Raw genomic sequence first — 17,656 nt, forward strand, 5'->3', positions numbered from 1 at the left:
CCTTCTACATGCAAGGCAAATGCTCTACCTTCATGCTATCTCTCCGGCCCCAGAAAACACTTTTTATTTTCTCTTCTTTGGAGGGGCACTCCGAGTGGTGCTCAGGAATACTACTGGAAGTGCTTGGGACATGATGTGGTGCCAGGGATCAAACCCAGGTCTCTTATAAGCAAAACCTGTACTCCAAGACCACTGAGCTATATCTTTGCCACAGAATTTTCTTTGAGACCACCACTGCTGGCTAAGCCCCCACTTCTGGCTCTGGGACTCCTAGCACCACAAGTCTAGAACTCTGAATTGATAGGCTCATATATCTGGGCTGAGTCTCATTGGGAGCATTGCCTGAATCCTTCTTCCTATAATAAAAAGAATCCTCATAGTTTTGTTTTCTAACTGAGGAAACCATATTTAATCCTGTCATCATCTACCTATAATAATAACAACCATAGGAAACTGAAACAAATGATCAAAAAGTGGGTGATTTGAATCAATAGAATTTTTTCCTTTCACAATTTTTTCTTTCAAATTAAAAAAAAATTGAATTTTAGTCAGACAATATTCCAACACTCATTCCATCACCAGTCTATACTTCCCACCATCAGTATCCACAGGTTCCCTCCCCCTGGAAACTCTGAGGCAGAATCTGAACTCAAGCTTCTCTTTTGTCTCCAATCACAGCTGCCAATCCTTAGCATTCTTTGGTTGGTAGCTGTCACATGCCCTCCTCCCCCAGAGTCTATATACACAGCCATTGCATTTAGGCCCCGCATTTATCCAATATCACCTCATCTTAATTACTTGTTCAGAGATCCTATTTCCAAAAAAGGGTAAGTTCTGAATTCTGGGCAGACAGGAATTTAGTATACTAAATTTAGTATACTAAAAATATGACTTTTGCTTTATGTTCTTACCATTGACTTCCCAATTTTTCAGGAATTTTGCCATATTTTCAGAAACATTTATTTCATAATTGCTTCTCATTGCCTACTCTGACCAGGCATTGGGAACACCATGATAAACAAAGACTTTTCTCCCAGCTCAAAAAGTCTATTTTATACAATCTAATAGTTAGCTTCTTAAACTGTGGATGATGATCCTAATATGAAGTCTTGTAGTATAATGTGAGGGTTGTGAATAATTCTAAAAGTTGTTTTCTTTTTGTTTGTTTGTTTTTGTTTTTTTAGTATTTTGGGCCACACCCAGTAACGTTCAGGGGTTACTCCTGCTATGCGTTTAGAAATTGTTCCTGGCTTGGAGGACCATGTGGAGCCCGGGGATTGAACCGTGGTCTGTCCTGGGTCAGCTGCGTGCAAGCCCTACCACTGCGCCATCACTCTGGCCCCCTTAAAGTTTGTTTTGAAGCAAATTTCTTAATTATATCAGTAAATTTTTGATTGGGGGAGGGGATTTGAGCCATGTCTGGTGGTACTGTAGAACTCTGTGCTACTCCTGTACTCTTGTCAGTGCCTGGGGAACTGTATTATGCAGGAAATGAACAAGGGTCTACCATATGCAAGACAATCATATTATCCTCTGTGCTATTTATCTTTTCCAAATCCTGACTTGTTTTACATACCAATATACTTAGAGTAGCACAAATATTTCTTGGGAACCAGCAGCTACAGTGGAAATAACTTAAAAAACTCTGACTGATGAAATATAATACAAATAATAATCCTATTAAACATTTTTTAAAGTAGATAAAAATTGATAAATATGATAAAGAGCAATGAAATAATTTGAGGTTTAAAATTACAATAAAGTGCTGTGAAATAATTTGAGGTTTAAAGTTATGATAAAGTGCTATGAAATAATTTGAGGTTTAAAATGATATTATAAAGAGAAAGGATTTAGATTAGATTAGGAGCTACAAGCAGGCTCTGAAGAAAAGAATTTATCATGAGTAGGAATAAACCAAATATACTTCATGGGCAACAGGGTAAAAGTAGGGGAAAGGACATTTGAAAATGAAAAAACAATGGCACATGGAGTGACTCCAAAGTTAGGGAAGCCACTGATATGTTTAGCTAAAATCACCATTATAATGGGCTGTGATGAGCCAACAGGATAGTGGTCTGAGGTGAGGTTAAAGTAGGCAGCAGTGTCCTGCATCCCAAAGAGGACTATATATCATATTCAGCATTTCACCTTGTGCCCTAATAAACAGGAGCCCATGCTACAGAAGTGTCTGGCCATGTTTAAATCAATGGAGATAAGGGAGAAATAAAAATAGACAGACCAATCAGGGACATTTACAGTGGTTCAGGTGAAGGATGATCACTTGGACCAGAATGATAGCGATAGAGAGGGCAGCAAATGAGTATATTTGGGATATGTTTGGTAAAAGGAAAAGATAGAGCTTGTTGATGGATGCAGAAGGTGAGAAGTGGGAGGCATGAAGGATCCCTGCCAGGTTTGTGCAATTATCAAGATGTGAAGCACAGGAGGAAAAAGTAGATTTAGGAGACAAGATCAAGGATTCAGCTTTCTGTCAAGTTAAATGTGAAATCTGCCGGGAGGATATTAAAGTAGAGATGTCAAATAGGTACGTAGAAGGATGGTTCCAAAGAGCTTAGAAGAAGAATATGTGTTGAAGTACTAATCTGGAAGTTGGCAAATAGAAGTCATCTGAACCATTATTGTTTTTAAATGTCAGCCTGACCTTATACTGGTTTGTCTTTTTTTAAATAGCCAAGACTGTGACTCTGTGCTACACCTTATGTTTCCTATCTTAGTCATTCAATTTCTGGCTCACTCTCTAATTACATTGTAAAATGGCATTATTAAAAAAAAAAAAAGCAGATCCTGTCGATTTGTGTGCCTTGGGCAAGTCGTTTAGTATCTATGGGTATTAGTTTTTCATCTATAAAATAAGGGACTTGGTGAAAGAGAGCTCAATAGGATTAGCATGTACTTTCCATGTAAAACTCAAAACAAAAGAGGTTATTTTCAGTTTTGTTTTAAACTGTGGTTCTATAACCTATGAATAATTGGTTAAGGTATATCTAAAGTTCAGTTATGTTTATTTTTCTAAACCAAGAATTATTACTGGGATGATGAGAAGTTAGTATTGATTAGATTTTACAGATTATTTATTTATTTAGTTTTGGTTTTGGGACCACATCCAGCAACGATCAGGGTTCACACATGCTTCTGTGCTCAAGGATCAATTCTGGCAGGCTTGGGAGACCCTATGGGGTGCTTGGGACTGAACTTAGGTTGGCTGTGTGCAAGGTACTCACTATATTTTATCTTCTGCCCTTAAGGATTCTTTTGTTATTGTTGTTGTTGCTGTTGTTGTTCTTGTTATTTTGGCTTCTGGGCTATACTCAGTGTGCTCAACATTTATTCCTGGCTCTACTCTCAGGATGACTTCTGGGTGTGGGGTCTGGAACCATGTATGATGCCAGGAATTAAATTCTTGTATAAAAACATGCAAAGCAAGTGCTCTACTCACTGCACTATTGCTTAGTCCCTTGGAAGGTTATTTTTAAGTCCACATCATGACCAGAAATTTATGGTTCAGCCAAAAACTGTTACTATCAGTCTCACATATTTTATTGCTATAATTCAAAATGGCATGCCTGTCTCAGATACAGGTAGGGGTTGGCAAGGGGTGAGGGGGCACTGATGGTGGGAACGTTGCACTGGTGAAGGGGAGTATTTTGTTTATGACTGAAACCCAACTACAATCATGCTTGTAATCATGGTGCTTAAATAAAGATTTATATTAAAAAAATTACAAAATTACCTGTAGGTGTCAGTGAAGCTAAGAAAGACCCTAGTGTGAAAGTCTTCCCTGTATTTCACTAACTTTTGTTCCATGTATTAAGTCATCACTTCCTTTCAAAATAAAACTGGCATTGGCATTAAAAAACAAAATAAAAATAGCATTTTTTCTGCACTTGAAAACAGAGCATTGTAAGGAAAAGTCGAAATTTTGTATATTGACTCATCAAAATAGCATCACATTATATCTAGAATATGTCTCACTGCAAATTCCTAAGGAAAAAAACTTTCTTCACTGAACTTAGGATAATCAAAAGGAATGTGGGATAATCCAAATATTCAGCATTCAAGTAGATGGGTCATACTAGCTTGGGTCATTGACCAGGACACATTGATAATAGGATTTTATATTCTTCAAAGCAGAGAATTGTGATTCTATACAAAGGGTCATCATTACAGAAGCTTTTTTTTTCCTTACCTCAGTAACAGCAAAACTTCTCTTGCCACAAGGAACCACTTTGTACCACTTGTCATGCAGCACATCCATAAATCCATGTGACTTGTATTGACTGATTAGGTCTGATATATTGGAGGTCAGTGGCGAGTTGGGTGGGAGACCAATACCGTATCCTAGGAGAAAAAATAATCTCTGAGGATTTTTTTTTTCACTTGAAAGATCCTAAGAGACAAACAGTAAATAGGGCTAATGCCCATCAGACCTGCAACAAGGGTATGGCAAGCTTTCACCACCTTTCCTCCAAAAGTTTTAAAAAACATCCAAGGTTGGGGCTGGAGCAGTGGCGCTGCTATAGGGCATTTGCCTTGCACATGGTTGACCTAGGACGGACCAAGCTTCGATCCCCCGGCGTCCCATAATCTCCCGGTGTCCCATATAGTCCCCCAAGCCAGGAGCAATTTCTGAGCCCATTGCCAGGAGTAACCCCTGAGCATCACAGATGTGGCCCAAAAACAAAACAAACAAACAAACAAACAAAACCCTCATAACATCCAAGGTTGAGTATATGAGATGAGTCTAGAAAGGAATAGTCTGGGTTAAGATGGCAGTGATATAATCCATGGCCACCTGCCCTTCTTATTAAGACGTTTCTAAGTGCCCATCATTGAGATTCCTTACTCACCTCTTCTCAAAACCTTTTGTCTTATAAACAAAGGCAAATTAATCATTATATCTGATTTACCACACATCCTTATCTTGGTCAACATGACCTTTTTTACATTTATTCCTTTTAATAAAATGACAAAAACCCCATTAACATACAAAATAGTGACAGAATTAAAGCATCAACAATAAGCTGTGATAACTAATTCCAATTGTCAAAAACTTATAATAACTAATTCCAGTTGTCAAAAACAGAGGTCTGGTAATTGAGAACAATGTGAGTCAATAACTTTCACACTGGAAAAGAATCTGTTAATAACTTGTATAGCCTGAACATTTATACAATGTAAGGCCAGATAATCTACTTCAAAGAATAGCTCCAGGGCCCGGAGAGATAGCACAGCGGTGTTTGCCTTGCAAGCAGCCGATCCAGGACCAAAGGTGGTTGGTTCGAATCCCGGTGTCCCATATGGTCCCCCGTGCCTGCCAGGAGCTATTTCTGAGCAGATAGCCAGGAGTAACCCCTGAGCACCGCCGGGTGTGGCCCAAAAAACCAAAAAAAAAAAAAAAAAAAAATAGCTCCATAACTTCATCAGGAGATATGTATGAAACTTATAGTCAATGTTCATAGTCGCAGACATTGGAAACAACTCAGATTCTTTGACAAGAGGTTACATAAATTTTGGGATATTTACACAACTGGACTATTACAAATATGAAACATAAATTAGAAGTTTATGCTTCTAGCTTGCGCAATAAAATAGATAATGAAATATTGAGTGAAAAGGTTAGTTCCAGATTATTTCAGTGTAAATTCATTATGTAAATGTAAAAACATAATTAAAAATATTTGGGATCACACCCTGAAGTATTTGGGAGCTAATCCAACGGTGCTCAGGAACCTGTGCAAGTGCTAGGGGATGAAATTTGGGCAAAACACATGTTCATGTCCTTTGATTGATAAGTCATATAGGCATATGACTTAGATATATGTCCCCATTCATATTGATATGTAAATTAAGGTTATGTATACATGTGGTATAAGTGTATATCGATCATCTAGGTAAATAGAAACATACATAGTATGTGGGGATTCTTAGCCCAGTGGTGTGGACCTGATAGATTATGCTTGGCCCTCAGCACTGTGTTGTTGGATGCTTGAGCTCTAGTGGTTCTGGGGAGTCATCCAGAGGTAAAAACTTGCACATGCCAAGCAACATATACTCCAGCTCCTCTAAGACAATAAAAGTATATTTTAAAAGAATAAAAACATGGGGCCGGGCGGTGGCGCTAAAGGTAAGGTGCCTGCCTTGCCTGTGCTAGCCATGGACGGACCGCGGTTCGATCCCCCGGTGTCCCATATGGTCCCCCAAGCCAGGAGCAACTTCTGAGCACATAGCCAGGAGTAACCCCTGAGCATTACTGGGTGTGGCCCAAAAATCAAAAAAAAAAAAAAAGAATAAAAACATCTGGAAATAATCCAATAATCCAAGAATTGATGGCTGGATAAAGAAACTCTGGAAAACACAATGGAATACTACTTTACTATAAGAAAAAATTAGGGTGAGGAGGATGGGGATGGGGAGCATTGATAGTGGAAATGTCGCACTAGTGAAGGGGGTGTTCTTTTTTTTTTATAACTGAAACCCAACTACAAACATGTATGTAATCATGGTGCTGAAATAATTATATAAAAAGAAAAAAATTAAATTGTGAAATGTGCTGGCACCACGTAGATAGATGTGAAGAGTATTATGTTAAATAAAGTTAGAAGGAAAGGAAAATCACAGAATGATCCTCCCTCATATGTACTATATAAAGAAATGTAGAGGAAAAATAAATGTCCAAAGGCAACCAGAAATTAAGAACATTTTTAGCAGAAAGTTTAACACAGTAGGGGAAAGGGAGATAATGGTGGGGGAAATTGACACTCTGGTGGACGGTTCAATACTGGAATGATTTATGCATGCAATCCTACATTTACAGTATTGTAAACTATGGTACTAAAAAAGTTAAACAAAAAATTAAAAAAATGAAAGAAAATAAGATGATATATCAAAGAGAGATCTGGGATAGTGTTACTCAAGTATAAGAGGCAGAGAAAAGGATGAGGGAAGGAACTCAGAAATGCATGTAATTTGTTTTAAAGAGTTTTATCAGTCAACTTGGACTCTGTATCCTTCCTCTGAATGATTCTACTTTCTTTCCAAACTGTAACTTTACACTATTAATCTCTTTGATGAGCCAAGTGAAAGAGGCTAATTACATTTTGTTTTTCGCTATTTGAGATAGCAGCAACAAAAACAAAAAAGATGTTTTGTCCTCAAGATGATTGAGGAAGATAAATAAAAAATATAGTTAGTTTCTTTCTCAGAGATAAAGCCTGTCAAAAATCCAAAGATACTTAGTGGGAACAAATAGCTATAATTATTCTATCTTGGTAATTTATTTCTATGATCATTTGTTTTTGTTCTTAACTTTTAAAATCGCATATACACAAAACCTTTTATAAAAACAATGCTTGAGATATATGCATGACCAATAAATAAACAATGCAGAAAAATGTTTGAGTTTTAAAGAGCTGTATGTTTTTTTTTCTCCTTGATAGTTCTATTTTTTCCTTAACAATGGTGAGTCAAAGAAATGATGACAATGTCAAGAGAATTAAAATTTTCCATTCAAAGAGCTATTCTGAGTGCCCATTTCTATCTAGTAGTTTTGGCTTGAAAAGCAAGAATGAAAATAAAAGATTTCATGAAGACAACCTGCTCTTTCGCTGATGTTATCATTAAATAGCATCCTTCATAATAAGTAACTATAACGAAGTAATCAGTTTCCTTTGGAAAGTTTTATAATAATGAATGAGTGTAATGGACAATTTAGTTGTATAGATATTTATTCAGTAGTTATTTACAAGTCAGGTGCATAATTAGTCACATGTATAATAATAACTGACTTACAAACTCATCATGCATTTATTCACTCATTCACTCAACAAATATTTACTGTGTAAACAGGTGCTTTGTTTTAGCAGTAAGCAAGTTAGACTTCTGCTGTCATGGAGTATATACTATATTAGGAAGATAGATATTAAAGTCCTTTATCTGAGAAATATTTTATTAATTGATATAAGTGCCATTAGGCAGAAGAACTGGAGCATACATGAACATAATATAAAGGGAGGTTGTGGTACTGCGAGCAAATCATGTTTTCCCCTTGAGGCAATACTTTTCAACAATGATTTTTAAAATGTTTTTAGGTTTATTATATACCAAGTACTCTATTATAAATTTATTATACTTTAGCCTATTTGTAAATTTTGACCCATTATAATAGACTGTGTCTTACAATTCAACTAATTTATTATGGGATTATAATTTAAAAACCAGGATATGCCTAAAACTCAAATATCATTAACTTGGTAGATTATGTATCTTTAAGGAAATAAAAAATTATTAAAAATATAAAATATAATCTAAGATATCAAAAAGAAGGATAAGAAAGTATAGAGCCCTTGTCTGTGCCAGATATTGTTTCGTATGTGTCTAATCACTACATGAATTTACAAAAACATTAATTACTTAAAGAATGAAAAAATAAACCTCGCAAGATCACACAAGCAGATTTATTTGAATCTAAAACCAATGTCTTTCATGCTACATTTGCTATTATGTGAACATGTCAAGGAAATATTTAACCTATTACTTTCCTTTTAATACAGACTTTATTCCTACTGTATGTTGATTGATATGATATACCTCTCTTTCCTCCCCAAATTAAGTAAAAAGTGATGATATCTACATTATGAGTTGTTTTATCACAGACAAAATTTTTTTTATTCATTACAAGATTTATTTTTAAACTTTTCTTTTTTTAATAATATCTTTAAGCACCATGATTACAAACATGATTGTAGTTGGGTTCCAGTCATAAAAAGAACATCCCCCTTCACCAGTGCAACATTCCCACCACCAATAACCCCCATCTTTCTCCTCCCTCTATTTATAAACTTTCTAATCACTTGTGATATATAATATAAAATATATCTCTGTCTAATATAAAATAACAATCAAGAATCGAATCTTTTTTTTTTTTTTTTTTTTTTTGGTTTTTGGGTCACACCCGGCAGCACTCAGGGGTTACTCCTGGCTCTATGCTCAGAAATCACTCCTGGCAGGCTCGGGGGACTATATGGAATGCAGGGATTCGAACCAATGACCTTCTGCATGAAAGGCCAATTCCTTACCTCCATGCTATCTCTCCGGCCCTAGAATCCTTTTTAACCAGATTAAAAAAATTCCTTTGAAGCCAATAATTCTAAACTATGTTGGAATGATAATATCAGAAAAAAATTTTTCACTCAAAAAGCATGTATGCTTATTCAACTTTTCAACAAACATATGTTGAACACATTTTCTGTGCCAGATGCTCTGGAGGTCACCAAGTTCAAATAGACAATAAAGGCTATCCATAATTGCATGGTTTCTTCGAACAGGGCAGACATATATAAATAACAATACACCTTGGTAAAAAGTTTCAGAACTTTTCTTGGGAAAATAAATGGGTGAGACATAAATTTAGAATACAAAATCTGAAATAACTAGGTGCATTGTAGAAGATTGATAAAAAATAATGCATGGAATTCATGGGGTTGGAGCTGTGGCACTTCAGTAGGGCATTTGCCTTGCAAGAGGCTGACATAGAACGGACCCCGGTTCAATCCCCTGGCATCCTATACAGACCCTCAAGCCAGGGGAGATTTCTGAGTGCATAGCCAGGAGTAACCCCTGAGCATCACAGGGTGTGGCCCCAAAACAAAACAAAACAAAACAAAAATGCATGGAAATCAAAGGAATGCATGATTACTACTATATGAAAGAGTGAGGCAGGCATTGTAGATGAGTTTTTCATAATGGTATATTTGGTTGATAAATCTCATGAAAAGAAAGCTTAGATCCGCGAAAGTACACCGGCCCAGTGGGGCTCAGCTGTGAAAGACTGTGAGTGTGACCTGTCTATGTCTGTCTACTGTCCTCTTGCGTGAAACTCTTGCGAGTGGGGCAAAAAGAGGCTCAGAGGAGCACGGCCGCTCCGCTTCGCTACGCGGCCGTGCACTCTTTCTAAGGAAAGAACTCCATTGCAACAAGAAGGAAAAATCACACTAAGAACGGCGCTATATCACAGAAGCAAACATTTCTCTCTGGACTGTCTTCTCTGTTACATGCTCGGGCCCAAGATTTGACCCAGTGTGAGGCTTCATCCACGGAGGACTCCCCTCCCTTAGAGGCAAGTCAGCCCATCCAGAAAGGGAGGAGCCAGAGGAGTGTGCTGCCTACATCATATAGACAATGAATACCACTACAACACGTAGAAAAACCCACAATACAAATGTGACAATGGGGAAACAGCGCAGGCCAGCATCAGACATAGAGAATGAAGATGACAATTCTGAGGACCAGATAATGACTGAACAACTAATCAACCTCTCAGATAAGGACTTTAGACTAGCAATATGGAAGGTGCTCAACAGACTCCAAGAAACCATGGATCGAGTTGAACAGAACACTAATAAGAACCAAGAAAATATGAAGGCAGAAATGACAAAACTCCAAACTGAAATAACATGTCAACTAACAGGCCTGAAAAACTCAGTAAACGAAGTGAATGACAAAATGGATAAGCTCTGGGACAGGGTATCAGAAGCTGAGAATAGACTTGGTGCTGTGGAAGATGAGATACATAACAATTCCATACAGCAGGAGAGATTGGACAAAAAACTTAAAGCAAATGAGCAGACAATGGAAAAATTAGTCAAAGAATGGGAACAGACGAAAATAGAAGTCTATGATAAGATCAACAGAAACAACTTAAGAATCATTGGAGTCCCAGAGACCCAGGAAGAAAATTTCCAGGAAGAATCAATGGTCAAGAACATCATTAAAGAGAAACTTCCAGAGCTAAAGAATATATGTGATCAAATCCTGCATGCCCGAAGAGTACCAACCAAAAGAGACCCCAGAAAAACCACCCCAGGACACATCCTAGTCACAATGACAAATCCCACAGATAGAGACAGAATTCTGAAAACAGCAAGATCAAAAGGGGAAATCATGTTCAAGCAAGCTTCCCTGAGATTTACAGCAGACCTGTCACCAGAAACGCTCAATGCCAGAAAGCAGTGGTGGGATATTGTGACAAGACTGAATGAAATGAATGCTTCACCCAGAATACTATACCCAGCAAAACTCACTTTCCGGTTTGATGGAAGAATACATGGTTTCACAGACAAAAAACAGCTCAGAAACTTCACAGACACAAAACCAGTCTTAAGAGAAAAACTGAAAGACCTAATCTAAGACAAGACTACCCAAAAGACACACCAAATTTTGAAATAAAGATGGCGTTAAATCCCAGGACAATTCTTTCTCTCAACGTCAATGGACTAAATGCACCAGTTAAGAGACACAGAGTGGCTAAATGGATCAAAAAACTCAATCCAACCTTCTGCTGCCTACAAGAAACGCACCTGAATAGTCAGAACAAACATAGACTCAAAATAAAAGGCTGGAGAAAAGTTATCCAAGCAAACAACACCCATAAAAAAGCTGGAGTGGCCATACTAATATCAGATAATGCAAACTTTATACTCAGGAAGGTTGTAAGGGACAAAGACGGACATTTTATATTAATCAAGGGGTACGTAGAGCAGGAAGAATTCACTCTCCTAAACATATATGCACCGAATGAGGGGCCAGCAAAATATTTAATACAACTGCTGACAAATCTGAAAAATAATATCAACAACAACACAATAATTGTGGGGGACCTAAACACGGCTTTGTCAACACTGGACAGGTCAACCAGACTGAAACCCAACAAGAATATACTAGACCTGAGGAGAGAAATGGAAGAAAGAGGCCTAGTGGATATATATAGGACACTCCATCCCCAGAAACCTGGATACACATTCTTCTCCAATGTACATGGGACATTCTCCAGGATAGACTACATGCTGGCACATAAAACATACCTCCATAAGATCAAGAGGATAGAAATTTTGCAGACTACCTTCGCTGACCACAAGGCTCTGAAATTATTTGTGAACTCCAAAGGGACTCAGAAGAAACACTTTAACACCTGGAAGCTAAACAGCCTCATGCTCAATAACCAGTGGGTCCGAGATGAAATCAAGGAGGAAATAAAAAGGTTCCTGGAAACAAATGACAATAAAGACACAAACTCTCAGAACTTATGGGACACAGCAAAAGCAGTACTGAGAGGAAAATTTATAGCTTTGCAAGCACACATCAGGAAGGAAGAAGGAGCTTACCTGAGTAGCTTAATGACACAGCTAAAAGAACTAGAAAATGCTCAACAAAAGGACCCAAGAACAGGAAGACAGAAGGAAATAACAAAGCTGAGAGCAGAAATCAACGAAGTGGAAACTCAAAAAACAATCCGAAAGATCAACGAAAGCAGAAGTTGGTTCTTTGAAAAAATAAACAAGATTGATAGACCACTGGCAAACCTAACAAAGAAAGAGAGAGAGAGAAACTTGATAACTCGTATCAGGAATGAAAAAGGAGAGATCACTACTGATATGACAGAGATTCAAAGGGTAATCAGAAACTACTTTGAAAAACTCTACGCCACTAAAAATGAGAACCTGGAAGAAATGGATAAATTCTTGGACTCTTATAATCTTCCACGGTTGAAGGAAGAGGATGTAGCATATCTAAACACCCCCATCACCATTGATGAAATTAAAACAGTAATCAAATGTCTGCCGAAAAACAAAAGCCCAGGTCCAGATGGATTCACTAATGAATTCTATCAAACTTTCCAAGAGGAACTACTGCCAATCTTGGCAAGACTCTTTCATGAAATTGAACAAACAGAAACACTTCCAAATAGCTTTTATGAAGCCAACATCACCTTGATACCTAAACCAGACAGAGACGCTACCAAAAAAGAAAATTACAGACCAATATCACTGATGAATGCAGATGCAAAGATCCTCAACAAAATCCTGGCAAATAGGATTCAATGCCTCATTAAGAAGATCATCCACTACGATCAAGTAGGTTTCATCCCAGGAATGCAAGGCTGGTTTAACATCCGTAAATCTATCAACATAATACACAACATCAATAACAAGAAAAATAAAAACCACATGATCATATCAATAGATGCAGAGAAAGCATTTGATAAGGTCCAACACCCATTCTTGATCAAAACTCTCAGCAAGATGGGAATGGAGGGAACCTTTCTCAATATAGTGAAGGCCATCTACCACAAGCCAGTGGCAAATATTATCCTCAATGGAGAAAAACTGAAAGCCTTCCCTCTAAATTCTGGCACAAGACAAGGCTGTCCTCTCTCACCACTCCTATTCAACATAGCACTGGAAGTACTTGCTATAGCGATTAGGCAAGAAAAGGATATCAAGGGAATCCAGATAGGAAAGGAAGAAGTCAAGCTCTCACTGTTTGCAGATGACATGATACTCTACTTAGAAAACCCTAAAGACTCTATCAAAAAGCTTCTAGAAACAATAGACTCATATAGCAAGGTGGCAGGCTACAAAATTAACACACAAAAATCAATGGCCTTTCTATACACCAACAGTAATAAAGAAGAAATGGACATTAAGAAAACAACCCCATTCACAATAGTACCACACAAACTCAAATATCTTGGAATCAACTTGACTAAATATGTGAAGGACCTATACAAAGAAAACTATAAAACTCTGCTCCAAGAAATAAGAGAGGACACACGGAAATGGAAACACATACCCTGCTCATGGATTGGCAGGATTAACATCATCAAAATGTCAATACTCCCCAAGGCATTATACAGATTTAATGCCATCCCTCTAAAGATACCCATGACATTCTTCAAAGAAGTGGATCAGACACTTTTGAAATTCATTTGGAACAATAAACACCCTCGAATAGCTAAAGCAATCATTGGGAAAAAGAATATGGGAGGAATTACTTTTCCCAACTTTAAACTGTACTACAAAGCAACAGTTATCAAAACAGCATGGTATTGGAATAAGGATAGGTCCTCAGATCAGTGGAATAGGCTTGAATACTCAGAAAATGTTCCCCAGACGTACAACCATCTAATTTTTGATAAAGGAGCAGGAAATCCTAAATGGAGCAGGGAAAGCCTCTTCAACAAGTGGTGTTGGCACAATTGGATAGCCACTTGCAAAAAATTAAACTTAGACCCCCAGCTAACATCATGTACAAAGGTAAAATCCAAATGGATTAAAGACCTCGATATCAGCCCCAAAACCATAAGATATATAGAACAGCACATAGGCAAAACACTACAGGACATTACAGGCATCTTCAAGGAGGAAACTGCACTCTCCAAGCAAGTGAAAACAGAGATTAACAGATGGGAATATATTAAGCTGAGAAGCTTCTGCACCTCAAAGGAAATAGTGCCCAGGATACAAGAGCCACCCACTGAGTGGGAGAAACTATTCACCCAATACCCATCAGATAAGGGGCTAATCTCCAAAATATACAAGGCACTGACAGAACTTTACAAGAAAAAAACATCTAACCCCATCAAAAAATGGGGAGAAGAAATGAACAGACACTTTGACAAAGAAGAAATACGCATGGCCAAAAGACACATGAAAAAATGTTCCACATCACTAATCATCAGGGAGATGCAAATCAAAACAACGATGAGATACCACCTCACACCCCAGAGAATGGCACACATCACAAAGAATGAGAATAAACAGTGTTGGCGGGGATGTGGAGAGAAAGGAACTCTTATCCACTGCTGGTGGGAATGCTGTCTAGTTCAACCTTTATGGAAAGCGATATGGAGATTCCTCCAAAAACTGGAAATCGAGCTCCCATACGATCCAGCTATACCACTCCTAGGAATATACCCTAGGAACACAAAAATACAATACAAAAACCCCTTCCTTACACCTATATTCATTGCAGCTCTATTTACCATAGCAAGACTCTGGAAACAACCAAGATGCCCTTCAACAGACGAATGGCTAAAGAAACTGTGGTACATATACACAATGGAATATTATGCAGCTGTCAGGAGAGATGAAGTCATGAAATTTTCCTATACATGGATGTACATGGAATCTATTATGCTGAGTGAAATAAGTCAGAGAGAGAGAGAAAAACGCAGAATGGTCTCACTCATCTATGGGTTTTAAGAAAAATGAAAGACACCCTTGTAATAATAATTTTCAGACACAAAAGAGAAAAGAGCTGGAAGTTCCAGCTCACCTCAGGAAGCTCACCACAAAGAGTGATGAGTTTAGTTAGAGAAATAACTACATTTTGAACTGTCCTAATATTGAGAATGTATGAGGGAAATGTAGAGCCTGTTTAGGGTACAGGCGGGGGTTGGGTGGGGAGGAGGGTGATTTGGGACTTGGGTGATGGGAATGTTGCACTGGTGATGGGTGGTGTTCCTTTTATGACTGAAACCCAAACACAATCATGTATGTAATCAAGGTGTTTAAATAAAAAAAAATTAAAAAAAAAAAAAGAAAGACTTTTCAAATAAATTTTCAAACATTTTAATATTAAAAAAAAAAAAAAAAAAAAAAAAAAAAAAGAAAAGAAAGCTTAGAAAAATGAAGTAGGGTGTATTCCTTTTATTAATGAAACCCAACTATGAATATGCTTGTAATCATGGTGCTTAAATAAAAATCTATATATAGAAAACAAAAATGAAGTTAATATTAGGTAAATCTGAATATTCTTAGAGTAGAATTTTGACATTACAACAAAAGTATTCAAGTAACCATAGGAAGAAACAATGTTGAAAATGCATGTAAAATATGCCACACAGAGAATAAGTATTAAATCATTCCATCCTGTCAAAGTTAATTTTTAGTTGCCTGTTAAAAACAGATTATAACCTCTTTTAATGTCTTATCTAATTATTGACTATTGACATTTAATATTTTTTGGCATTGATAATTAGTATTAGTTAATTATAACAAAGTATACTTATGAAAGAAGGGTATAAATAGGGAGGAGATCATACTGCAATCAGAAAAGAACATTGCTAGGTAAAACAGAAATCCATTATTTTCAGAAATATGAAATAATAAAATCTTGAAGATTTCATTTCAGTCCTTCTCTTTATTAGTTGCTTTTCAAATTTGATTATGTTCATTGGCCAAAGAATTCTTATTTTTGAATTGCTGACTCAACTTATCAGCTTGAGTTGCTTTCATTATCATTAGAGATATGGCTTTGCAATAAGGACTGGGTTTACTTTTTGTAGTTGATGGATGAAGCCAAATGGAATTCTTCAACCCTAAAGATGAAGGCATCAGGCACCCTGGAAATTGGATACAGCTTAATAGCCCAAGAGAACAATTTTCAGAATAGAATCCTCATCTTTCTCCATGGATAAATCAGCATTACTCAGCTAAGAGAGGTGGAAATATATTTTGGCTAGCAAATGTGTAACTAGAAATTCACAGACTGAAAGGACTCTTTGTGAAATGTGGTTGAGAAGTACCTATTTTGAAAGTAAGATCTCTAAAATAGGGTTAAAAAGCTTTCAGAAAAAGATTCAGTTTTGCACTCTGTTCTTGGTATACCATATTTAGTCATTCTGGGCAAATGTTTGAGGACATGTTGCTATAGTTATGATATAAGGGAGACATTAAAAAGGGTTTCTTTTACCCTCAGCACATCAAAATGGAGGGAGAAGTAGGTGTAAAAAACTAAATTATGTAAATAATATTTATCCTGGGATAATTTTATAGTGAATTTGCATTAATTCAGGATTCTGAAATAAATGATCTACTATACATGCCTAAACTTGCTATACATGTACTATTTTGTTGAAGAGGTACAAGGTGAGAAATTTGAAGAACACATTAACTTTTCTTTTTTTTTTTTTTTTTTTTGGTTTTTCGGGCCACACCCATTTGATGCTGAGGTTACTCCTGGCTAAGCGCTCAGAAATTGCCCCTGGCTTGGGGGGACCATATGGGACGCTGGGGGATCGAACCACGGTCCTTCCTTGGCTAGCGCTTGCAAGGCAGACACCTTACCTCTAGCGCCACCACACCGGCCCCACACATTAACACTTCTAGTGTAGATAGTATCATCTCTCTCTCTCTCTCTCTCTCTCTCTCTCTCTCTCTCTCTCTCTCTCTCTCTCTCTCTCTCTTGTTTTTTAGCCTCACAAGGTGTCATTCCTGGTGGTGCATGGAGGTACCATATGGGATGCCAGGGGTTGAACCCTAATTAACTGCCTGCAACTAAATGTCCTACTTGTACTATCTTTCCAGTCTCCAAAACTTTGTTCTAATGCAAATTTCAAAGTTAGTTCTTCAAGCCTGTATTAAATAATTAGAAGAAAATAAGAGCAAACTAAAAAATAAGCAAAGGTCTTTGAGGGAAGAACACAAATCATTACTGTATAGTTTCATTTGTTTTCTCTTTTGACCTTTTTTTTGTCTTTTAACTCAAACACATAAATTTAGAAAGAGTATTCATTTATCTCAACACTTCCTTTTTTTCCCTCAGAACACACAATAGATTTTTGTGCCCCTGGTGTATGGTATTCAATATAAACAAAGACTTTCACGTATTCTTGAATAGTTAGTAGTTTAGATTTGCCATCCTGAATACTCATTAAATGCTTTAAATTCAGCATGGAGATACTGTCTTTCATTTGCTTGTTTTGATATTTAAGCCTAAATAAATGAAGCATGGCACAATTGGGAGGAGCCGTTAGTAATCACAGTGAGTTAATGCATATAAAATATAGAGAACAATG

The 17,656-nt window shown here is 37.1% G+C and overlaps 1 protein-coding gene across 1 annotated transcript in view; it reads right to left on the reverse strand.

The window, feature by feature from the left end:
• Positions 1 to 17,656, reverse strand: part of GRIN3A (glutamate ionotropic receptor NMDA type subunit 3A) — a 214,829-nt gene that overhangs the window by 49,494 nt on the left and 147,679 nt on the right. The window contains exon 6 of the mRNA XM_049770011.1: positions 4,208 to 4,359. Coding sequence (XP_049625968.1) covers positions 4,208 to 4,359 — 152 coding nt within the window. The remainder of the gene's footprint in view (positions 1 to 4,207; positions 4,360 to 17,656) is intronic.

The sequence above is a fragment of the Suncus etruscus genome, chromosome 1, assembly GCF_024139225.1.
Source record: "Suncus etruscus isolate mSunEtr1 chromosome 1, mSunEtr1.pri.cur, whole genome shotgun sequence".
NCBI classification, from domain to species: domain Eukaryota; kingdom Metazoa; phylum Chordata; class Mammalia; order Eulipotyphla; family Soricidae; genus Suncus; species Suncus etruscus.